The 26,458-nt window shown below is 45.6% G+C and overlaps 1 protein-coding gene across 1 annotated transcript in view; it reads left to right on the forward strand.

Moving 5' to 3' along the window:
• LOC120050289 (potassium voltage-gated channel subfamily B member 2-like) overlaps positions 1 to 26,224 on the forward strand; it is a 31,483-nt gene extending 5,259 nt beyond the window's left edge. Inside the window, exon 2 of the mRNA XM_038996866.1 lies at positions 25,859 to 26,224. Coding sequence (XP_038852794.1) covers positions 25,859 to 26,224 — 366 coding nt within the window. The remainder of the gene's footprint in view (positions 1 to 25,858) is intronic.
• The last annotated feature ends 234 nt before the right edge of the window (positions 26,225 to 26,458 follow it).

Genomic DNA, 26,458 nt, shown 5'->3' on the forward strand with positions numbered 1-26,458 from the left:
ATATAGTTCCAGACGAACCTCATTACCCACTCAGCACAATGTTATGTGATATAGGTCCAGACGGATCTCTCATTACCCACTCAGCACAATGTTATGTGATATAGGTCCAGACGGATCTCTCATTACCCACTCAGCACAATGTCATGTGATATAGGTCCAGACGGATCTCTCCTTACCCACTCAGCACAATGTCATGTGATATAGGTCCAGACGGATCTCTCATTACCCACTCAGCACAATGTCATGTGATATAGGTCCAGACGGATCTCTCATTACCCACTCAGCACAATGTCATGTGATATAGGTCCAGACGAATCTCTCCTTACCCACTCAGCACAATGTCATGTGATATAGGTCCAGACGGATCTCTCATTACCCACTCAGCACAATGTCATGTCATGTGATATAGGTCCAGACGGATCTCTCATTACCCACTCAGCACAATGTCATGTAATGTGATATAGGTCCAGACGAATCTCTCCTTACCCACTCAGCACAATGTCATGTGATATAGGTCCAGACGGATCTCTCATTACCCACTCAGCACAATGTCATGTCATGTGATATAGGTCCAGACGGATCTCTCATTACCCACTCAGCACAATGTCATGTGATATAGGTCCAGACGGATCTCTCATTACCCACTCAGCACAATGTCATGTGATTTAGGTCCAAACGGATCTCTCATTACCCACTCAGCACAAAGTTATGTGATATAGGTCCAGACGGATCTCTCATTACCCACTCAGCACAATGTTATGTGATATAGGTCCAGACGGATCTCTCATTACCCACTCAGCACAATGTCATGTGATATAGGTCCAGACGGATCTCTCATTACCCACTCAGCACAATGTTATGTGATATAGGTCCAGACGGATCTCTCATTACCCACTCAGCACAATGTCATGTGATATAGGTCCAGACGGATCTCTCATTACCCACTCAGCACAATGTTATGTGATATAAGTCCAGACGGATCTCTCCTTTCCCACTCAGCACAATGTCATGTAATGTGATTTAGGTCCAGACGAATCTCTCCTTACCCACTCAGCACAATGTCATGTAATGTGATTGAGGTCCAGACGAATCTCTCCTTTCCCACTCAGCACAATGTCATGTAATGTGATTGAGGTCCAGACGAATCTCTCCTTACCCACTCAGCACAATGTCATGTAATGTGATTTTTGGTCCAGACAAACCTCATTACCCACTCAGCAGAATGTCATGTAATGTGATTGAGGTCCAGACGAATCTCTCCTTTCCCACTCAGCAGAATGTCATGTAATGTGATTGAGGTCCAGACGAATCTCTCTTTTCCCACTCAGCACAATGTCATGTAATGTGATTTTTGGTCCAGACAAACCTCATTACCCACTCAGCAGAATGTCATGTAATGTGATTGAGGTCCAGACGAATCTCTCCTTTCCCACTCAGCACAATGTCATGTAATGTGATTTAGGTCCAGACAAACCTCATTACCCACTCAGCAGAATGTCATGTAATGTGATTGAGGTCCAGACGAATCTCTCCTTTCCCACTCAGCAGAATGTCATGTAATGTGATTGAGGTCCAGACGAATCTCTCTTTTCCCACTCAGCACAATGTCATGTAATGTGATTTTTGGTCCAGACAAACCTCATTACCCACTCAGCACAATGTCATGTAATGTGATATAAGTCCAGACGAATCTCTCCTTACCCACTCAGCAGAATGTCATGTAATGTGATTGAGGTCCAGACGAATCTCTCCTTTCCCACTCAGCAGAAAGTCATGTAATGTGATTTAGGTCCAGACGAACCTCATTACCCATTTAGCAGAATGTCATGTAATGTGATATTGGGATTTCCTACTGAAATAGTAGCAGGGAAGGCTTGCCCCTGTCTCTCTCTCTCTCTCTCTCTCTCTCTCTCTCTCTCTCTCTCTCTCTCTCTCTCTCTCACTCTCACTCTCACACTCACTCTCACACTCACTCTCACACTCACTCTCACACTCACTCTCACACTCACTCACTCACTCACTCACTCACTCACTCACTCACTCACTCACTCACTCACTCACTCACTCACTCACTCACTCACTCATTCACTCATTCACTCACTCACTCACTCACTCACTCACTCACTCACTCACTCACTCACTCACTCACTCACTCACTCACTCACTCACACACTCACACACTCACACAAGCGCGCATACCAACACACGCACGCGTACACATACCAGCATACAAGCTAGCCCACACACATACACACACGCACCCTGGCATAAAGTGATAAATCAGCAGCATTGGTCCAGGGTCAGGTGGATCTCTATAGAAGAGGAGAGTCAATCACTGATTTATTTCACAGTAGAGATCATACAACATATTAAATTAGCCTCTCAGAGTCTCCGACAGGGTCTGGGTAACGCCAGAGTTATCCTAGTTGACAGGCTCGTTGTACCTGATTCATGTAAAAAAAATAAAAATAATGACTTCTCTGGGTCTGAATGCTATTACTGAGGGAAGGGACACTCGACCTCGTAAAGGGAGGGGGTGTAGCCTGAGGGTGCCGAAATAATTAAGGAACTACTAGCCAGCAAATCACACTGAGTCACTGAGGTCTAGGACAGACTAGTGGAAGGTATTAAGCCAGTATGACGGTCTACTGGGGAACAGTGGGTTAGCTGCCTTGTTCACGGGCAGAATGACAGATGTTTACCTTGTCAGCTCGGGGATTCGATCCAGCAACCTTTCGGGTTACAAGTCAAACGCTCTAACCACTAGGAGGGAAGTACGTATTGTTGACAGTTTGTGCTGTTTAAAATCCATGGTCTTTAAGCCTGAAACAGTATACGCAATAACACTATAATATTTAGCTTCTTCCTTTCCCAACCCCATGTGTTATAAATTAAGTACAGGGTATGGAAGCTGTAATGTATTCAAGACTGTCACACTGCCTAGCCTGGTCCCTCTCCCTCCCTGTAGTCACACTGCCTAGCCTGGACCCTCTCCCTCCCTGTAGTCACACTGCCTAGCCTGGATCCTCTCCCTCCCTGTAGTCACACTGCCTAGCCTGGCCCCTCTCTCCCTGTAGTCACACTGCCTAGCCTGGCCCCTCTCCCTCCCTGTAGTCACACTGCCTAGCCTGGGCCCTCTCCCTCCCTGTAGTCACACTGCCTAGCCTGGCCCCTCTCCCTCCCTGTAGTCACACTGCCTAGCCTGGCCCCTCTCTCCCTGTAATCACACTGCCTAGCCTTTTCCCTCACCCTCCCTGTAGTCACACTGCCTAGCCTGGCCCCTCTCCCTCCCTGTAGTCGCACTGCCTAGCCTGGCCCCTCTCTCCCTGTAGTCACACTGCCTAGCCTGGACCCTCTCCCTCCCTGTAGTCACACTGCCTAGCCTGGCCCCTCTCCCTCCCTGTAGTCACACTGCCTAGCCTGGCCCCTCTCCCTCCCTGTAGTCACACTGCCTAGCCTGGCCCCTCTCCCTCCCTGTAGTCACACTGCCTAGCCTGGCCCCTCTCCCTCCCTGTAGTCACACTGCCTAGCCTGGCCCCTCTCCCTCCCTGTAGTCACACTGCCTAGCCTGGCCCCTCTCCCTCCCTGTAGTCACATTGCCTAGCCTGGACCCTCTCCCTCCCTGTAGTCACACTGCCTAGCCTGGGCCCTCTCTCCCTGTAGTCACACTGCCTAGCCTGGCCCCTCTCCCTCCCTGTAGTCACACTGCCTAGCCTGGCCCCTTTCCTTCCCTGTAGTCACACTGCCTAGCCTGGTCCCTCTCCCACCCTGTAGTCACACTGCCTAGCCTGGCCCCTCACCCTCCCTGTAGTCACACTGCCTAGCCTGGCCCCTCTCCCTCCCTGTAGTCACACTGCCTAGCCTGGCCCCTCTCCCTCCCTGTAGTCACACTGCCTAGCCTGGCCCCTCACCCTCCCTGTAGTCACACTGCCTAGCCTGGTCCCTCTCCCTCCCTGTAGTCACACTGCCTAGCCTGGCCCCTCTCCCTCCCTGTAGTCACACTGCCTAGCCTGGTCCCTCACCCTCCCTGCAGGAGGAGTAGAGGATGTGATCCATTCTCCCAGACATGAAATATGATCCCTTCTTTCTGTCCTCCCCTCCCTCCATCCCTCCATCCTGCATTAGGAAGCAGTTTAGCAGCCTAGAAGAGGGAGTGAGATCAAAAGATTCACCATAAATGACCAGTCTCCATCAAGGATGCCCTAGCTAATGGTAGACTGAACTGAGAGAAGGGAAGGGGTTGGAGGAGGATGAAACAACTAAATGGCTTGAGACAGGTTTTTTTTTATTGATTTAACTAGGCAAGTAAGTTAAGAACACATTCTTATTTACATTGACAGCCTACCAGGGAACAGTGCCTTGTTCAGGGGCAGAACGACAGATTTTTACCTCGTCAGCTCAGGGATTCGATCCAATAACCTTTCGGTTACTGGCCCAACGCTTTAACCACTAGGCTACCTTACCGCCCCAGGTAAGGCTATGGGGGTCTCCCTTGCCTTGCCTGATGGTCCCAGATCTGTTTGTGTTGTCTTGCCAACACCTGTTACTGATGTCATTGCCAAACAAACTGCCAAATACAAAATGCATCATGAATTTACAAGCCTTCTATAGTGTCCATTAGTCATAATGATGGCTATGGTTGTAAACGATAACATTAACAGAATATGTTTAGCATGAATTTATAATGAACAACGTCCAATTTATAACCTATGCATAATCAAATCAAATGTTTTTGGTCACATACACATATTTAGCAGATGTTATTGTGGGTGTAGCAAAATGCTTGTAAAAATGATTGAGTTGGAGGCGTGCGTGGCCACGCAGTCATGGGTGAACAGGGAGTACAGGAGGGGGCTGAGCACGCACCCTTGTGGGGCCCCGGTGTTGAGGATCAGCAAAGTGGAGGTGTTGTTTCCTACCACCTGGGGGCGACCCGTTAGGAAGTCCAGGACCCAGTTACACAGAGCGGAGTTCAGACCCAGGGCCTCCAGCTTGATCATGAGCTTGGAGGGTTCTATGGTGTTGAATGCTGAGCTATAGTCAATGAACAGCATTCTGACATAGGTATTCCTCTTGTCCAGATGGGTTAGGGCAGTGTGTAGTGCGATGGCGATTGCATCGTCTGTGGATCTATTGGGGCGGTATGCAAATTGTAGTGGGTCTAGGGTGTCGGGTAAGGTGGAGGTGATATGATCCTTGACTAACCTTTCAAAACACTTCATGATGACAGAAGTGAGTAATACGGGGCAATTGTAATTTAATTCAGATACCTTTGCTTTCTTGGGTACAGGAACAATGGAGGACATCTTGAAGCAAGTGGGGACAAGAGACCGGGATAGGGAGAGATTGAAGATGTCCGTAAACACTCCAGGCAGCGCATGCTCTGAGGACGCAGCTAGTGATGCCGTCTGGACCGGCAGCCTTGTGAGGGTTATTAACACGTTTATATGTCTTACTCATGTCGGCCACGGAGAACGAGAGCCCACAGTCCTTGGTAGCGGGCCGCGTCGGTGGCACTGTGTTATCTTGTCCAAGAGCAAGACGTCGGTGTCCGTGACGGGGCTGGGTTTCCCTTTGTAATCCGTGATTGTCTGTAGACCCTGCCAAATACGTCTCGGGTCTGAGCTGTTGAATTGCGACTCCACTTTGTCTCTGTACTGACGTTTTGCCTGTTTGATTGCCTTACGGAAGGAATAACTACACTGTTTGTATTCAACCATATTCCCACATACCATGCCATAGTTAAATGTGATGGGTCGCGCAATAATGAACAATATCCAATTCACAGCATTGTTACCAGTAGACAGTATGTATAACCTATTCATAACGAACAATATCCAATTCACAGCATTGTTACCAGTAGACAGTATGTATATCCTATTCATAATGAACAATATCCAATTCACAGCATTGTTACCAGTAGACAGTATGTATAACCAATTCATAATGAACAATATCCAATTCACAACATTGTTACCAGTAGACAGTATGTATATCCTATTCATAATGAACAATATCCAATTCACAACATTGTTACCAGTAGACAGTATGTATATCCTATTCATAATGAACAATATCCAATTCACAGCATTGTTACCAGTAGACAGTATGTATAACCTATTCATAATGAACAATATCCAATTCACAGCATTGTTACCAGTAGACAGTATGTATAACCTATTCATAACGAACAATATCCAATTCACAACATTGTTACCAGTAGACAGTATGTATAACCTATTCATAATGAACAATATCCAATTCACAGTATTGTTTCCAGTTATCAGGTTTCATAATCTATGCATAATGAAAAACACTGTCTCCAGTGGTCAGTATGTATAACCTATGAATTCTGCACCTTTTGCAAAATTGCTTGATGCTATTACATAACATCAAGCAACAAAGAACCCATTAGGAGAGGAAGGAGAGGAGATGCCTTTATTTGTTAGTAGAGAAAGGAGAGGAGATGCTCGTTTATCTGTTAGAAAGGAGAGGAGATGCTCGTTTATCTGTTAGAAAGGAGAGGAGATGCTAGTTTATCTGTTAGAAAGGAGAGGAGATGCCTTTATTTGTTAGTAGAGAAAGGAGAGGAGATGCTCGTTTATCTGTTAGAAAGGAGAGGAGATGCTCGTTTATCTGTTAGAAAGGAGAGGAGATGCTAGTTTATCTGTTAGAAAGGAGAGGAGATGCTCGTTTATCTGTTAGAAAGGAGAGTAGATGCTAGTTTATCTATTAGAAAGGAGAGGAGATGCTCGTTTATCTGTTAGGGGAGACATGAGAGGAGATGCTAGCTCCTGCTGGCTTGTATTCTGCTCTTCATATATATATATTTATGTATGTATGTATATATACAGTATATGTATATTTTGGAACTGAGTTATGTGTACAAAATGTGCCGTAAGTATCGTCAGGCCGTATCACATATCCACCCAGCACCTGATTTACTGCTGGTGTTCAATATGAACCAACGTGAGTTAGCACCTTGTTGCTGACACTGTAAATTACAGATATTAGTTCCAACTCTGATACTTAAGGAGTGCTCTGGGGGTGTAATTTGTAGTTCGTCAGAGTGATGGCATTTCAGTAATGATTTGTGGAGCCTGACAAAGCTTTAAAACGACCATCCTTTTGCACATCCCAGTTTTCAAGAAGTCACATTTGGAAAATTCCTGGTATCAGGAAGGAAAAACCAAGGAGGTAAGCCTCCAATTGGGAGTCCTCCACCCATGATTTCCTGGAAAACCCGGGAATTATGGGAAAGTTACACACATTTTGCAACCGGAGTCGTCATATAAGAATATCATTGCATTCCAAGTTCAATACCACTTTAATGCTACACTCTCAGAAAAAAGGGTTCTTCAGCTGTCCCCTTAGGAGAAGTCTTTTTGTTTTCAGATAGAATCATTTTGGGTTCCATGTAGAAACATCTGGGGAAATGGTTCTACTTGGAACCAAAACGGTTCTACCTGGAACCAAAAGGGTTCTGCTTGGAACCAAAAGGGTTCTACTTGGAACCAAAAGGGTTCTACATGTAACCCAAAACGGTTCTACTTGGAACCAAAAGGGTTCTACCTGGAACCAAAAGGGTTCTACCTGGAACCAAAATGGTTCTACTTGGAACCAAAAGGGTTCTACCTGGAACCAACAATGGCTATTCAAAGGGTTCTCCTATGGGGAGGCAAAGAACATCCTAAGAGTGTTCCACTTTATCTGAACTCTCACTCACACACACACACACACACACACACACACACACACACACACACACACACACACACACACACACACACACACACCAGGTGCTCCCCTGTTTTCATTACCTGGCTTTCATCTCTGCATGAGTTGTGGTCCGTCCTTACAGCGCTGGATCGATAGGCATCAGCATTTCCTGAGAACCCTTTCAGCTTGTTGGACAAATAGATTTATCTACTTATCTTTCACTTATTGTGCTGAAAAGAGGCGTCAACAGGCTTCCAATACGCTTCAGTAATTGTGTTTCGAATGGGTTTTGGATAGGTTTGGGATTGTAATTTGAATGGGTATTGGATGTGTTTTGAATGGGTTTTGGATGTGTTTTGAATGGGTTTTGGATGTGTTTTGAATGGGTATTGGATGTGTTTTCAATGGGTTTTGGATGTGTTTTCAATGGGTTTTGGATGTGTTTTGAATGGGTATTGGATGTGTTTTCAATGGGTTTTGGATGTGTTTTGAATGTGTTTTTGGATTGTGTTTGTATGTACAGTAGCCTACTATTATCCTATGTCACCTATCTGTTTTTATACAAAGTTGAATCTCCTCTGTATTTTCCTATATCCACTTCAGCTTACCTAGGTATTCACACACCGCTGTCTATTGATTTTTCCAATACATCCTATTGAATTAAATGTTCTTCCCATCACCTTTAACATACAATTCTACAAGTTGCAAATCTTGGCCTATAGATCTGACCTAAGGAGACTTATTGACTTACATATATTTACCTATATCCCAGCATTAGGAGTCTTACTGACTGCCATATCTTTACCTATATCCCAGCATCCCTACCTCCTGCAGTACACTACACTACATAGTCAGGGTTAGGTAAGACCCTACCTCCTGCAGTACTACACTACATAGTCAGGGTTAGGTAAGACCCTACATCCTGCAGTACTACACTACATAGTCAGGGTTAGGTAAGACCCTACCTCCTGCAGTACTACACTACATAGTCAGGGTTAGGTAAGACCCTACCTCCTGCAGTATACTACACTAGATAGTCAGGGTTAGGTAAGACCCTACCTCCTGCAGTACACTACACTAGATAGTCAGGGTTAGGTAAGAACCTACCTCCTGCAGTACTACACTAGATAGTCAGGGTTAGGTTAGACCCTACCTCCTGCAGGACACTACACTAGATAGTCAGGGTTAGGTAAGACCCAACCTCCTGCAGTACACTACACTAGATCGTCAGGGTTAGGTAAGACCCTACCTCCTGCAGTACTACACTAGATAGTCAGGGTTAGGTAAGACCCAACCTCCTGCAGTACCCTACACTAGATAGTCAGGGTTAGGTAAGACCCTACCTCCTGTAGTACTAAACTACATAGTCAGGGTTAGGTAAGACCCTACCTCCTGCAGTACCCTACACTAGATAGTCAGGGTTAGGTAAGACCCTACCTCCTGCAGTACTACACTACATAGTCAGGGTTAGGCAAGACCCTACCTCCTGCAGTACGCTACACTAGATAGTCAGGGTTAGGTAAGACCCTACCTCCTGCAGTACACTACACTAGATAGTCAGGGTTAGGTAGACCGCACTGCATTCATAATCAGATGGGGAGACGAGATGACCTGCCTACCTGCTAAATGAATGGTGGTGGTGACGTGGGTACCTACTAAATGAATGGTGGTGGTGACGTGGGTACCTACTAAATTAATGGTGTTGGTGACTTGGGTACCTGCTAAATGAATGGTGGTGGTGACGTGGGTACCTACTAAATGAATGGTGGTGGTGACGTGGGTACCTACTAAATGAATGGTGTTGGTGACGTGGGTACCTACTAAATGAATGGTGGTGGTGACGTGGGTACCTGCTAAATGAATGGTGTTGGTGACGTGGGTACCTACTAAATGAATAGTGGTGGTGACGTGGGTACCTACTAAATGAATGGTTGTGGTGACGTGGGTACCTACTAAATGAATTGTGGTGGTGACGTGGGTACCTACTAAATGAATGATGGTGGTGACGTGGGCACCTACTAAATGAATAGTGGTGGTGACGTGGGTACCTACTAAATGAATGGTGGTGGTGACGTGGGTACCTACTAAATGAATGGTGGTGGTGACGTGGGTACCTACTAAATTAATGATGGTGGTGACGTGGGTGCCTACTAAATGAATGGTGTTGGTGACTTGGGTATTTGCTAAATGAATGGTGGTGGTGACGTGGGTACCTACTAAATGAATGGTGTTGGTGACGTGGGTATTTGATAAATGAATGGTGGTGGCGGTGTGGGTTGTTACGGCCCTGTGTGGGGCAGCCCGCCCTTACAGACACACCTACCTGTTGGATGTTCCCTACCTAACTACAGTCAGGAGAACACACTCCTTTAATTGCTGGCGTTTAATAAAAAAAAAAGAAAATCTAATTTCTCTCTTGCAACTTTAAAAGCAACAAATTGCCTATCAAACTAGATAATTTCTCATGAACTCATGAATCTTGAAAGAAGTCCTCTCCCCACCCTTTTGCTATCGCCAGTGTGGCAGTTTGCTGTTGCACGAGCTACCCACCGGCGTCGAGCGGTGAGTTTGAAATGAATACCACTGGTAGTACATCGGTTCTTCCTTTAAAAGTTGCGTCATACCGCAGCACACCTTGCGAGCTGCCGCAGAATTCTATGGCACGTTGTTTAAGTGTCTGCCATTGTCGCCATTAATGCTAGTTAGTGCTAGTTTGACCACCAGAGGGCATCTTTGAGCAGCATTTGTCTCTTTTTAAAATTGTCTCTACTAGAGAATTAAAAAATTTTTTTTGTAAGAACACAGTATATGGGATTGATTTTAAGAAATTTAGCTTAATTAATTAGATTCATATTATGGTGTTTCTATTCCAATAAATGTTTTAAACGAAACCCTCAGGAAAATATGGCGCTGTACAACATGGCCGTTTCCACACCCTAATTGTAGTCTAACCAATACCCAAACAGAGATTCAGTGAAAATGAAAACCTCATTGATTTATCAAGACTAGTCCCCATGCTTGTCTCAAAGCAGCGCGAAACGGTGCTGAAATATTTGACCACACGCGACTAGGCTATGGCTTCAAGTCCTTTTATAACAAGTGTAGGACTTTGGGTGTTCCAGTAAGCATTCTGATAAAGAACTCCAGCGTTTTGACTCTAGTGCCAGAGAAGAGAGACTCTCAGACTGAAAACGCCTCCATTAATTGCCACAGTTTAGACTACCGATAGATCAGGGTTCTAACTCCCCCTTGTGACAGTGTGGTGGAATGACAGAATGCCACCATCTACCACAAACGGTCGCAGCATAAGCTCATAAGAACCACTGTAGATAAGTTTGGAGGTGCTGGTATGTGTTTTTCACTTTGATCACCCCCCCCCCCTACCTATCAGCCACATTTAAACATCATCAATTCAATCAACTTTATTAATCTCAGAGGGAAAAAAAAATTCTGTCCAAGCATAGAATAAGTAGACATAGTAATATATACATCAAGTATTGTGAAACAGTTTGTCCAAGGTGTCCGGTTTTTCAGGTTTAAAGGGCCCTTTTTTCATAGCAAGGCAAAAGGGCTGGTACTCCAGCAACCCTAGAGATCTATCTGTACACATGCCTGGTGACTGGGTCTGAAATAATAAAGGGCTGGTGTTCCAGCAACCCTAGAGATCTATCTGTACACATGCCTGGTGACTGGGTCTGAAATAATAACAATGCGGCCTGCTCGCCACTGTTTTGGTAAAAAGGGACGGGGCTGGAGAAAAGTAATCATTCTCAAAATCCATGATATTAAAATTATAGTTTTAACCATGTTTTAGTGCTATATAATGTTTATTTACATTTACTTTATTTACACATATTGGCATTAATAATTTATATTTTGGGTTCAGATGGGGTACGACAGTTGAACTAAGCTCATGAGGGAGTTATGAATAATTTTTTTCAATAATCAACGGGTACATATCATAATGTCCAAAAATGGATTTAGAAACCCGCAGATTGCCCCATTAAAGACCTCGTCACTTCATCATAAACATCACAGAAAGATTATAGTAGGTTATGTATTAATGCGGTAATGTAGTTAGCGTAGTGGCAGTAATGCTCAGTTTATTAAAAGAGATCCGGCACTTAATAAGAATCATGGAAAGATTTGGTGACAGAGATTATAGAGGCGTCTTATTTTCGGAAGAATTTAGATTTGGGTGACAAAGATTATAGAGGCGTCTTATTTTGGGAAGAATGTATGAACACACTTTAGGCAGGAGGTATCCTAATGCTAATGTATCCTATAAATACAGATGGCTGTGTATCAAATGGTACCCTAGGCAATGCAATGCTTTTGACCAGGGCCCATAGGGAAGAGGGAATAGGGAATAGGGTGTCATTTGGGCCACAGTGACGATGGGTTATAGCTTGTATTTTCTTCGTAGGGAGGTATTTAATTCATTCTGAGATCTCACTTGAACATGATTTCTTGATTGATCACATCAACTGATGACGGGAATGAATTGTGCAACAGTTCTGCGTCGTCTAGACCAGCTACGAACACTATCAATGAAAATTGATATTGATATAATGAAAATGGATGTTGATATCATTAAAATTGATTTTTTTCACTAGTATGAATGACTGGGGTCAGGATCATAATCCTGTAGAGATTACGGGAGAGAACATATCTCCTCTGGGTTGCAGATTCATGAATATGAGGTTATATAGGGTTAGATGGATAGTAATACTTTTTATTGTCATAATGTTCCTATTGTGTTATTTCTACTTATGTTGTATTGCCTATTTCTATAGCTGTAGCATGGTTTGAGAGAAGAGCTTACAATACGACAAAGTGTATATGACAAAAACACTTTGATTTGAAAAGCTATGGTAAACTATGCTTAGCTAGGGTTAGCTAAGATCAGCTAGGGCAGCCTCTCTAGATCAGGCCAAAGGGTTAGCTAGGGATATCTAGCGTTAGCTAAGGTCAGCTAGGGCAGCCTCTCTTGATCCGGCCAAAGGGTTAGCTAGGGATATCTAGGGTTAGCTAAGGTCAGCTAGGGTGTCTTCTCTAGATCAGGCCAAAGGGTTAGCTAGGGATATCTAGCGTTAGCTAAGGTCAGCTAGGGCAGCCTCTCTTGATCCGGCCAAAGGGTTAGCTAGGGGTATCTAGCATTAGCTAAGGTCAGCTAGGGTGTCTTCTCTAGATCAGGCCAAAGGGTTAGCTAGGGATATCTAGCGTTAGCTAAGGTCAGCTAGGGCAGCCTCTCTTGATCCGGCCAAAGGGTTAGCTAGGGATATCTAGGGTTAGCTAAGGTCAGCTAGGGTGTCTTCTCTAGATCAGGCCAAAGGGTTAGCTAGGGATATCTAGCGTTAGCTAAGGTCAGCTAGGGCAGCCTCTCTTGATCCGGCCAAAGGGTTAGCTAGGGGTATCTAGCATTAGCTAAGGTTCAGCTAGGGTGTCTTCTCTAGATCAGGCCAAAGGGTTAGCTAGGGATTTCTAGCGTTAGCAAAGGTCAGCTAGGGCAGCCTCTCTTGATCCGGCCAAAGGGTTAGCTAGGGATATCTACATTAGCTAGGGTAAGCCAGGGTGTCCTCTCTTGATCAGGATAAAGGGTTAGCTAGGGCAAGCTAGGGCAGCCGCTCTTGATCAGGACAAAAGGGAGTCTCAGAAATAGAGTAAAATAATTTTTCATTAATATTTCATATTAATTTGTGCCTGTATTAATAATAGATATTAGATTAGGAATAGATTGTATTCATAATACGGATGAATATGAATACAGTGTGATGGCTTGTAGATAGAAACAGTCTCTGAGCCTGTTGGTATCAGACCTCATGCTCCGATATAGTCTGCCCAACGGTAAGGGAGTGAACAGTTCGTGGCTGGGATGTGTGGGGGTCTTTGATGATGTTGCGGTCTTCCCTCAGGTACCGTTTTGAGTAGATGTCCTGGATGGGTGGGAGTACGGTCTCAGTGATGTACTGAGCCATCTTCACCACCGTCTGGTGGGCCTTGCAGTCGGAGAAATTCCCATACCAGGCTGTGATGCAACCGGTCGAGACGCTCTAAATAATCCCTAGTATCTGTGACCCACCACCTTGATTACGTCTTATGTGGCAACATTTAAAATTGTGTTTTTTTACATTATTACATTACATTTCTTTCTTTAATTAAAAGTATTGACTCAGTGCTAAAAAATAGTATATCATACACTGCAGTTGAGGAACAATGGGAAAGTAATTTTGCTTTGAAAGTTGATCAACTTGTAACGTCACTTTTGAGAAAATGGCCCTTGAATGTTTTTGCTACATCTACTGGGGATCTCTTCTTTGTCTCCACCCATTCAGCATCGTTTACACCCTCTTAAGCCTTAGCCCCACCCATCTCATTAAGAATTCACATGTGAGGCCATGTGCTAAACAGAGTGAGTAAGGTAGGGTAGTAATCAACCAAAGTTCTGAAGACTAGAAGTGGTGAAAGTAGCAGTAAAAATAGACTTTATCTGATCCTTGGCCTATATCCTAATCTGACTTTGGTGCAGGTCATATTGTTCTTCACATTACCGTCTCTGGTAAACACACACTATATCAAATAAATAAAAGTGTATTTGTCACATGCAGAGGATACAGTAGGTGTAAACGGTACAGTGAAATGTTTATTTGCATAGTGGAATCTTTTGTTTAGACCCATAATCCCAACCCATAACCCTCCATCTGTGCAGATAAGATATCCTCCTCAGAATCCCCATTATACAACAGCCACAGAACAACTTTGTTTTGACATCGTAAAGGACCATTTGCCGACACTGAAAAGATATAACTAGCTAACGACCTCCTTTTCCAAGTGGAGAAGACGGACAGAGACTTGCTAGCTACGTTAGCTAGCTAGCTGGGATTCACAGGGAATCTTCCTCCCGAAAAAAAGCTTCTCCCAAGTGGGTGTGACACCTACTCCCATTGCTTGGTGCACTGCTGCTTGGATTACACCTGGCGATCTGTTCACCGTCTGCCCTGGCCTGTCTCCCCCTGTCTGGTACAGGTACCCCCGCCACACTCCCCCCTCTCTCCGGAGCTTACGCTCGCCTCCAGCACACATGCACTGTTGAGGCGAGGGACTCTGGACTGTTATATTTTTCTCTTGTGCTTTATGCTATTTGCCTCATGACTCCCACATGGTTTGTTTGACTACGAACTTGCTTGTTTACCCAGCCGTGGGAGAGACTGTTTGTTCCCACACTCGGGACTCTAACTATCTATTGGTTACACAGACTCTTGGCCTCCCATCCTCTCCTCTCCACCTCTCGCCGGCTTTGTATTCATGTTACCTGATTAAATTGCTGTAGAATATGCTGCAGAATTGTTGCCATCTAATGCACATTCAAATTTTATATATCAACACTGCAAAGCTCTCCTCTCCTCTGCCGTGCCCTGATTGTATTACTGCTGATGATATCTGGAAATGTGCATGTACACCATGGCCAATTTACTGTTGCTAGCCCCAATTCTGATTTGTGCTCTGATATCTGCTTCACTGATTTCTGCTCTCGTAAAAGCCTGGGTTTTCTGCACGTTAGCACGAGAAGCTTATTACCTACAATTGATCAATTGAAAGTGTGGGTTCAGAGCTCCAATCCAGATGTGTTGGTCATTACTGAGACATGGTTAACTAGGCAAGTCAGTTAACCTATCTCTCCTCGCTGGTGGGGTTTCCATTGCCTGTAAGGCAGCCACAGTGCATCCTTTATATAAAGGTGGGAGATCAAGCTAATCCTAACTGTTATAGGTCAATTTCTATTTTGCCCTGTTTATCAAAAGTGTTGGAAAAACTTGTCAATAATCAACTGACTGGCTTTCTTGATGTCTATAGTATTCTCTCTAGTATGCAATCTGGTTTCTGCTCAGGTCATGGATGTGTCACTGCAACCTTAAAGGTCCTTAATGATGTCACCATTGCCCTTAATTCTAAGCAATGTTGTGCTGCTATTTTTATTGACTTGGCCAAAGCTTTTGATACGGTAGACCATTCCATTATTGTGGGCCGGCTAAGGAGTATTGGTGTCACTGAGGGGTCTTTGGCCTGGTTTGCTGACTACATCTCTCAAAGAGTGCAGTGTATAAAGTCAGAACATCTGCTGTCTCAGCCACTGCCTGTCACCAACGGAGTACCCCAAGGCTCAATCCTAGGCCCCATGCTCTTCTCAATTTACATCAACAACATAGCTCAGGCAGTTGGAAGCTCTCTCGTCCATTTACGTGTATATGCAGATGATACAGTCTTATACTCAGCTGGCCCCTCCCCGGGTTTCGATCTACAAAAAAAACTTTCTTAGTGTCCAACAAGCTTTTTCAGCCCTTAACCTTGTTCTGAACACCTCCAAAACAAAGGTCATGTTGTTTGGTAAGAAGAATGCCCCTCTCCCCACCGGTGTGATTACTACCTCTGAGTGTTTAGAGCTTACAAGTACTTGGAGGTATGGCTAGATGGTACAATGTCCTTCTCTCAGCACATATCAAAGCTGCAGGCTAAGGTTAAATATAGACTTGGTTTCCTCTATCGTAATCGCTCTTCTTTCACCGTAGCTGCCAAACTAACCCTGATTCAGATGACCATCCTACCCATGCTAGATTATGGAGACGTAATTTATAGCTCGGCAGGTAAGGGTGCTCTCGAGCGGCTAGATGTTCTTTACCATTCGGCCATCAGATTTGCCACCAATGCTCCTTATAGGACACATCACTGCGCTCTATACTCCTCTGTAAACTGGTCATCTCTGTATACCCATCGCAAGACCCACTGGTTGATGCTTATTTATAAAACCCTCTTAGGCCTCACCCCCCCCCATCTGAAATATCTACTGCAGCCCTCAAAATTTGAAATAAATAATATCTGAAAATGTAACTAGCTAGACTTTTAAATGGATGAACGCTTCTCCATCTCTGTCATGGATGCCATGGTTGCCCTTAGTTTGAAGGTGTTATATACAACAGCCGTCTGCGTTCTCTTTTCGACTCCCATCATACACTGCTTCCTCCGAGCATTGCACTGATTTAAATACTCTGTCAATTTCTTTCCGTGACAACAACACTGTTAATTGCCGTTTATTCCTCATCATTGTTATTAGAAGACTACACTTGTCTGGTTCAATGAAAATGTTTTTATCTAAATCGGGGTTTTTCATCTGATTCATTTTCAAAGAGAGAATCAGCATGGCGTCAATCACAACTTTTTCCCCACTGGTCTTATCGATAAACCGTCTCATTTATGTATATATTTGTATCTACTTTATTTGTGGCTAAAGCATCTTCGGCTCTTAAATTAACTATTTTATTTTATATTTACAGATGTTTACAAGTTTTAAGGCACATGAAATTTCAATTGTTCCAGAAGGCATTTCTGCTAAAAAAAATAAAAAATAAAAATCGTTAGTAAAAAATGGTTTAGATTCAAATGCCTCTCCTGTGAAGTAGAGAAAGAGAGAGAACTCAGACATTTAGCTACTGTCATTAAAAAAAATGCAAAAACATTAGCTAGCTTCATCAGGTGAAAATGAAAACTTACCATGTTCATGGAGGATTAGCCAGAGGCTAACATTAGCCAGCTAGCTAGCAAAACTTTCCTTGACATTCTTCTCTCTTCAAAAACTTTGCTAATATTGCAAGAGGGAAACAAGATTGCAGGAGAACACGGACAACACTCTTAACAAAAATATGCTATCTAGAACCACAAAGGGTTCTTTGGCTGTCCCCATAGGTAAACCCTTTGAAGAACCCTATTTGGTTCCAGTTAGAACCCTTTTGGTTTCCGGTAGACCCCTTCTGGGTTCCATGTAGAACGTTTCCTCAGAGGAATTTAATGTTAATGTGTGTGGAAGTAGTTGTGCCCGAGCTATTGATAATCAGAGGACACAAGCATATTGAACGGGTCTTCTTGGGAATATTTTCACCTTGAGGTTCCTCCAAGAACCATGTATGATAAGAAAGGTTCCCCAGAGGAACTCTCCAAATGAAAAGATTCTTGGAAGAACCATTTTTACATTTCAAGGTTCCTATTTGAACCACACATGTTTAGAGGGAAAAGGGTGCCATTTGAGACAGACGTAGAGAAAGAGAAAAGAGAAAGAAAAGGGGAAAGGGTGCCATTTGAGGCAGACGTAGAGAAAGAGAAAAGAGAAAGAAAAGGGGAAAGGGTGCCATTTGAGACAGACGTAGAGAAAGAGAAAAGAGAAAGAAAAGGGGAAAGGGTGCCATTTGAGACAGACGTAGAGAAAGAGAAAAGAGAAAGAAAAGGGGAAAGGGTGCCATTTGAGACAGACGTAGAGAAAGAAAAAAGAGAAAGAAAAGGGGAAAGGGGAAAGGGAGAAAGGTGTAATGAGGTAGGGAAACCGGGGGGAGTTAAAAAATAAGGGAGAAAAAGGAGAAAGAGAAGAGAGAGAGGGGAGTGCAAGAGAGAGGTAAAAAAAAGATTAAGAGATAGAGAGTCATTGTTTTAAACACAGTGAACATCATGTTCTTCACAGACCTCTTCACACACAGTCCCAGCAGACAGTGAGGCTCTGCACTCTGTGAACACCTCTCTGTGTGCTTCTACACACGCACGGATGCACACATCTTCTAAAAGTGACAGCCTTGGAATAATGCTGACCCAAGTTGGTTAGCCTTGAGTGCCACAACACTGTTAGGACAAGACCACACACACACGCACGCACGCACGCACGCACGCACGCACGCACGCACGCACGCACGCACGCACGCACGCACACACACACACACACACACACACACACACACACACACACACACACACACACACACTCTCTCGATTTCAATTTAAGGGTTTTATTGGCATGGGGAACATGTTAATGTTGCCAAAGCAAGTGAAATAGATAATAAACAACAGTTAAATGAACAATAACACAGTAAACATTACACTCACAAAAGTTCCAAAAATAATAAATACATTTCAAATGTCATATTATATCTATATACATTGTTGTAATGATGTGCAAATAGTTATAGGATGTACAATGGTGTTTGTTCTTCACTTGTTATCCTTTTCCTGTGGCAACAGGTCACAAATATTGCTGCTGTGATGGCACACTGTGGTATTTCACCCAGTAGATATGGGAGTTTATCAACATTGGATTTGTTTTCTAATGTTTTGTGTGTCTGTGTAATCTGAGGGAAATATGTGTCTCTAATATGGTTATACATTTGGCAGGAGGTTAGGAAGTGCAGCTCAGTTTCCACCTCATTTGGTGGGCAGTGTGCACATAGCCTGTCTTCTCTTGAGAGCCACGTCTGCCTACGGCGGCCTTTCTCAATAGCAAGGCTATGCTCACTGAGTCTGTACATAGTCAAAGCTTTCCTAAATGTTTGATCAGTCACAGTGGTCAGGTATTCTGCCACTGTGTACTCTCTGTTTAGGGCCAAATAGCATTCTAATTTGCTCAGTTTTTTTGTTAATTCTTTCCAATCTGTCAAGTAATTATCTTTTTGTTTTCTCATGATTTGGTTGGGTCTAATATTGTTGCTGTCCTGGGACATTGTTTTCACGGTAATTTGGTAAAAAGCCAATTTGACATTTGCTCAGTACATTGTTTTCACTGAGGAAATATGCTAGTCTGCTCTTTGTAATAATGAAGAGGATTTTCCCAAGGTTGGTGTTGACACAAATCCCACGGTAGTTATTGGGGTCAAATTTTTCTCCACTTCCTGTAGTTTATTCAATTACATTGAATGAACTACAGGACCAAATACAAACCCTCCAACCCAAAAAGGCCTGTGGTGTTGATGGTATCCTAAATGAAATGATAAAATATACAGACAACACATTCCAATTGGCTATACTAAAACTCTTTAACATCATCCTCAGCTCTGGCATCTTCCCCAATATTTGGAACCAAGGACTGATCACCCCAATCCACAAAAGTGGAGACAAATTTGACCCCAATAACTACCGTGGGATTTGTGTCAACATCAACCTTGGGAAAATCCTCTCCTCTATTATAAAGAGCAGACTAGCAGATTTTCTCAGTGAAAACAATGTACTGAGCAAATGTCAAATTGGCTTTTTACCAAATTACCGTACGACAGACCACATATTCACCCTGCACACCATAACTGACAAACAAACAAAAGAAAACAAAGGCAAAGTCTTCTCATGCTTTGTTGTTTTCCAAAAAGCTTTTGTCTCCTGTAGTTCATTCAATGTCTTTAATAGTTGATTCTAATATTTGTACTTGATCATCTTTATGTTTTTGCTGTTTGGTCTTTGGTCTTTGTTACAGAGACATAAAGACTGGAGAAGTGGTTTATCCATCCGTCTCCATTTTTGGATAGATAACTCTTCGTGTTGTGTTTTGTTTAGAGTTTTCCAATTTTCCCAGAAGTCGTTAGATTATATGGATTTTTCAATTACATTGAGCTGATGTCTGAAGTAATGTTCCTTCTTTTTCCGTAGAGTTTTTCCGTAGAGTTTTTCCGTAGTGTTTTTCCGTAGTGTTTTTCCGTATTGTTTTAGTGATTCACCATAGTGAAGGCATAGGCTCAGGTTTTCTGGATCTCTGTTTTTTTTTGGACAGGTTTCTCAATTTATTTATTTGATTTTTGCATTCTTCATCAAACCATTTGTCATTGTTGTCTGCTGGAGATGCTTAGAATGGAAGCTGAGATGTCAAATATACTGTTTAGGTTTTCTATTGGTACGTTTGCACCTTCACAATTACAGTGAAACATTTTGTCCAGGAAATTGACTAGAAGGGTTTGAATTTGTTTTAGCCTAATTGTTTTTTGGTAGGTTTCCACACTACTTTCCTTCCATCTATAGCATTTCTTCATAGTATTCAGTTCCTTTGTCTTTGATGCCTCATGATTGAGTATTTCTCTGTTCAAGTAGACTGTGATTTTGTTGTGATCTGATACGGTTTTCCGTGGACTGACTGTGAACGATCTGAGAGACTCTGGGTTGAGGTCAGTGATCAAGTAGCCTACAGTACAACTGCCAAGAGATGAGCTATAGGTGTACCTACCGTAGGAGTCCCCTCGAAGCCAACCATTGACTATGTACATACACCAGCGTCCGACAGAGCTGCAGGAGTTTTGACACGTTTTTGTTGGTTATGTTGTCGTAGTTGTGTCTCTCTCTCGCTCTCTGAAATATGATCCCACTTGACGCTCCATCTCCCCTCCTCTGACATGGGAGTTTATTGGAACTTGTTGCAGAGTTACACTATTTGTCTCAATCATGTTTGTGATTCAGCATCGCACCATCATACTGTCCTCTCCTTATTCCCTTCTCCCTTTCCTCTCCTCTTATCTCCTCTCCTGTCCTCTCCTCTCTTCATCCTCCTCTCATCTTCTCTCCTCCTATCTCCTCTCCTGTCCTCTCCTTATTCCCTTCTCCCTTTCCTCTCCTCTTATCTCCTCTCCTGTCCTCTCCTCTCTTCATCCTCCTCTCGTCTTATCTCCTCTCCTGTCCTCTCCTTATTCCCTTCTCCCTTTCCTCTCATCTTCTCTCCTCCTATCTCCTCTCCTGTCCTCTCCTTATTCCCTTCTCCCTTTCCTCTCCTCTTATCTCCTCTCCTGTCCTCTCCTCTCTTCATCCTCCTCTCATCTTCTCTCCTCCTATCTCCTCTCCTGTCCTCTCCTTATTCCCTTCTCCCTTTCCTCTCCTCTTATCTCCTCTCCTGTCCTCTCCTCTCTTCATCCTCCTCTCATCTTATCTCCTCTCCTGTCCTCTCCTTATTCCCCTCTCCTTTTCCTCTCCTCTCCTCTCCTCTCCTCTCCTCTCCTCTCCTCTCCTCTCCTCTCCTCTCCTCTCCTCTCCTCTCCTCTCCTCTCCTCTCCTCTCCTCTCCTCTCCTCTCCTCATCTCCTCTCCTCTCCTCTCCTCTCCTCTCTTCATCCTCCTCTTATCTCCTCTCCCATCCTCTCCTCTCCTCTCCTCCTCTCCACCCATCCCCCTCTCTTCGCCTCCCTTTAACTCTCACTGAAGGGCCAGGGGAGTTGTGCACTGCCTTTGCTCTTTCCCCACTGCAATGTAGTGTTGCCGGCCTGTGAGAGAGATTAACGATTGAAAAGTCAACTCAATAGCCACAGTAAAATTTGTTCTTAATAATCTCAATGGATGTTTATTCCAAAGTAGTAACATAGTTTTCTTAGCGGTGCCCTGGTAAATACAAGCCTGTCTCGACCGTCATGTTACAAAGAGGAACTTGGAAAGAGAAATTGAATGAGAATTCTGCTTTATTTGCTATTTGCCGCTGTGTCTGCATAGTTTCCAAGTTGACCATGTGTCAGGAACGTCTTCTCTTCTTTTACACTTTTAGAATAAAATGTGCTATCTAGAACCACAAATATGCTATCTAGAACCACAAATATGCTATCTAGAACCACAAATATGCTATCTAGAACCACAAATATGCTATCTAGAACGACTAAGATGCTATCTAGAACCAAAAAGGGTACTTCAGCTGGAGAACCCTTTGACGAATCCTTTTGGATGCAGGTCTTTATACTGTTAATACCTGGTCCTTTATACTGTTAATACCTGGTCCTTTATACTGTTAATACCTGGTCCTTTATACTGTTAATACCTGGTCCTTTATACTGTTAATACCTGGTCCTTTATACTGTTAATACCTGGTCCTTTATACTGTTAATACCTGGTCCTTTATACTGTTAATACCTGGTCCTTTATACTGTTAATACCTGGTCCTTTATACTGTTAATACCTGGTCCTTTATACTGTTAATACCTGGTCCTTTATACTGTTAATACCTGGTTATGTATACTGTTAATACCTGGTCCTTTATACTGTTAATACCTGGTCCTTTATACTGTTAATACCTGGTCCTTTATACTGTTAATACCTGGTCCTTTATACTGTTAATACCTGGTCCTTTATACTGTTAATACCTGGTCCTTTATACTGTTAATACCTGGTCCTTTATACTGTTAATACCTGGTTATGTATACTGTTAATACCTGGTCCTTTATACTGTTAATACCTGGTCCTTTATACTGTTAATACCTGGTCCTTTATACTGTTAATACCTGGTCCTTTATACTGTTAATACCTGGTCCTTTATACTGTTAATACCTGGTCCTTTATACTGTTAATACCTGGTCCTTTATACTGTTAATACCTGGTCCTTTATACTGTTAATACCTGGTTATGTATACTGTTAATACCTGGTCCTTTATACTGTTAATACCTGGTCCTTTATACTGTTAATACCTGGTCCTTTATACTGTTAATACCTGGTTATGTATACTGTTAATACCTGGTCCTTTATACTGTTAATACCTGGTCCTTTATACTGTTAATACCTGGTTATGTATACTGTTAATACCTGGTTATGTATACTGTTAATACCTGGTTATGTATACTGTTAATACCTGGTCCTTTATACTGTTAATACCTGGTCCTTTATACTGTTAATACCTGGTCCTTTATACTGTTAATACCTGGTTATGTATACTGTTAATACCTGGTTATGTATACTGTTAATACCTGGTCCTTTATACTGTTAATACCTGGTCCTTTATACTGTTAATACCTGGTCCTTTAATACCTGGTGCAACAGATGGGGATTTGTAAACTCACTCCCCAGTCCAAAGTTTCCACTTCTGCTAGCGTCTCATCGACTTCCTAAGAGCTTTTCAAGAGAGCTGTCACGTGTGTTTGGGTGGCAGAGGTCCGGGTTGTAGTCTTGGTATGAGCTGGATGAAGTGGTACGACTAAGCGAGCAGAGTAATGTCCTGTCACACTGGCTTTACCTCTGAGATTTGATGAGATGGCCTAGCCTTTGTGTTTTAGCCAACCTGACTTAAAGAAGTTCTCCTTGACTTCCCTTTAACCGTGCTGAAGTGTAGCTGGTCACAGAGAAAGCTATGGTTCTTGTCTACAGAATGTCCAGAGCTGTACAGTGCAGTATCTTTCTCCGTAATAACCTGCAGTACAGTACAGCTTAAAGTGAACGTATTATTCTTCAAAAATATTTCTGTAGATACCTGGTCTTTATGAGAATGGCCCTCCAGCCCCATTGCCCCATTGCCCCCCAGCCCCCCAACCTAACAGCCCTCCAGCCCTCTAGCCTCCAGCCCTCTAGCTCCCCAGCCCCCTAGCTCCCCAGCCCTCCAGCCCTCGAACCCTCCAGCCCCCTTGCCCCCCAGGGTCTCCAACCCTCTAGCCCTCCAGTCCTCAGCCCTCAGCCCTCTAGCCCTCTAGCCCTCTAGCCCTCCAGCCCTCCAGCCCTCTAGCCCTCCAGCCCTCTAGCCCCCTAGCCCTCCAGCCCCCCAGCCCTCTAACCCCCTAGCCCTCCAGCACTCCAGCCCTCTAACCCCCTAGCCCTCCAGCCCTCAGCCCTCTAGCCCTCCAGCCCTCTAGCCCTCCAGCCCTCCAGCCCTCCAGCCCTCCAGCCCTCTAGCCCTCCAGCCCTCTAACCCCCTAGCCCTCCAGCCCTCCAGCCCTCTAACCCCCCAGCCCTCCAGCCCTCTAACCCCCCAGCCCTCCAGCCCTCCAGCCCTCTAACCCCCTAGCCCTCCAGCCCTCTAACCCCCCAGCCCTCCAGCCCTGTAGCCCTCCAGCCCTGTAGCCCTCCAGCCCTGTAGCCCTCCAGCCCTGTAGCCCTCTAGCCCTGTAGCCCTCCAGCCCTGTAGCCCTCCAGCCCTCCAGCCCTCCAGCCCTCCAGCCCTGTAGCCCTCCAGCCCTGTAGCCCTCCAGCCCTGTAGCCCTCCAGCCCTGTAGCCCTCCAGCCCTGTAGCCCTCCAGCCCTGTAGCCCTCTAACCCCCTAGCCCTCCAGCCCTCCAGCCCTCTAGCCCTCCAACCCTCCAGCCCTCTAACCCCCTAGCCCTCCAGCCCCCTAGCTCCCCAGCCCTCCAGCCCTCGAACCCTCCAGCCCCCTTGCCCCCCAGGGTCTCCAACCCTTTAGCCCTCCAGCCCTCAGCCCTCTAGCCCTCTAGCCCTCCAGCCCTCTAACCCTCTAGCCCTCCAGCCCCCTAGCTCCCCAGCCCTCCAGCCCTCGAACCCTCCAGCCCCCTTGCCCCCCAGGGTCTCCAACCCTCCAGCCCTCTAGCCCTCCAGCCCTCCAGCCCTCCAGCCCTCCAGCCCTCCAGCCCTCCAGCCCTCTAGCCCTCCAGCCCTCCAGCCCTCTAGCCCTCCAGCCCTCCAGCCCTCCAGCCCACTAACCCCCTAGCCCTCTAGCCCTCCAGCCCTCTAGCCCTCCAGCCCCCTAGCCCTCCAGCCCTCCAGCCCTCTAGCCCTCTAGCCCCATAGACCTCCATCCCTCTAGCCATCCAGCCCTCCAGCCCTCCAGCCCTCCAGCCCACCAGCCCTCTAGCCTCCAACCCCCTAGCCCTCCAGCCCTCTAGCCTCCAGCCCCCTAGCCCTCTAGCCTCCAGCCCCCTAGCCCTCCAGCCCACCAGCCCTCTAGCCTCTAGCCCTCCAGCCCACCAGCCCCCTAGCCCTCCAGCCCTCTAGCCCTCCAGCCCACCAGCCCTCTAGCCTCTAGCCCTCCAGCCCACCAGCCCACCAGCCCTCCAGCCCACCAGCCCACCAGCCCTCCAGCCCACCAGCCCTCCAGCCCACCAGCCCTCTAGCCTCCAGCCCCCTAGCCCTCCAGCCCACCAGCCCTCTAGCCTCCAGCCCCCTAGCCCTCCAGCCCACCAGCCCTCTAGCCTCCAGCCCTCCAGTCCCCTAGCCCTCTAGACCTCTAGCCTCCAGCCCCCTAGCCCTCTAGCCATGGCCCTGTACTGTACTGTACTGGCATCAGCTTTCTAGTCTCTTGCCTCCAGACCCTAGCCAGCCTCTAGCCAGCCTCTAGCCAGCCTCTAGCCAGCCTCTAGCCAGCCCCTAGCCATGGCCCCTAATAATTTTTATTTCACCTTTTTTTAACTAGGCAAGTCAGTTAAGAACAAATTCTTATTTACAATGACAGCCTATCTCGGCCAAACCCTAACCCGGACGACGCTGGGCCAATTGTGCGCCGCCCTATGGGACTCCCAATCATGGCCGTGACACCTCTAGCACTGAGATGCGGTGCCTTAGACCGCTGGGTCACTCTCAGCCCCCAGCCCCACAGCCCTGACCCTGTACTGGTCTCAGCCCCCAGCCCCACATCCCTGACCCTGTACTGGTCTCACACCCCCAGCCCCCCAGCCCTGACCCTGTACTATACTGGTCTCAGCCCCCCAGCCCTGACCCTGTACTGGTCTCACACCCCCAGCCCCCCAGTCCTGACCCTGTACTATACTGGTCTCAGACCCCCAGCCCCCCAGCCCTGACCCTGTACCGGTCTCAGCACACCAGCCCCCCAGCCCTGACCCTATACTGGTCTCAGCCCCCCAGTCCCCCAACCCTGACCCTATACTGGTCTCAGTCCCCCAACCCTGACCCTGTACTGATCTCAGCCCCCAGCCCTACAGCCCTGACCCTGTACTATACTGGTCTCAGCCCCCAGCCCTACAGCCCTGACCCTGTACTATACTGGTCTCAGCCCCCAGCCCTACAGCCCTGACCATGTACTATACTGGTCTCAGCCCCCAGCCCTACAGTCCTGACCATGTACTATACTGGTCTCAGCCCCAAGCCCTACAGTCCTGACCCTGTACTATACTGGTCTCAGCCCCCAGCCCCACAGTCCTGACCCTGTACTATACTGGTCTCAGCCCCCAGCCCCACAGTCCTGACCCTGTACTATACTGGTCTCAGCCCCCAGCCCTACAGTCCTGACCCTGTACTATACTGGTCT

Source organism: Salvelinus namaycush, chromosome 7 (assembly GCF_016432855.1).
Source record: "Salvelinus namaycush isolate Seneca chromosome 7, SaNama_1.0, whole genome shotgun sequence".
In the NCBI taxonomy this organism is placed as follows: domain Eukaryota; kingdom Metazoa; phylum Chordata; class Actinopteri; order Salmoniformes; family Salmonidae; genus Salvelinus; species Salvelinus namaycush.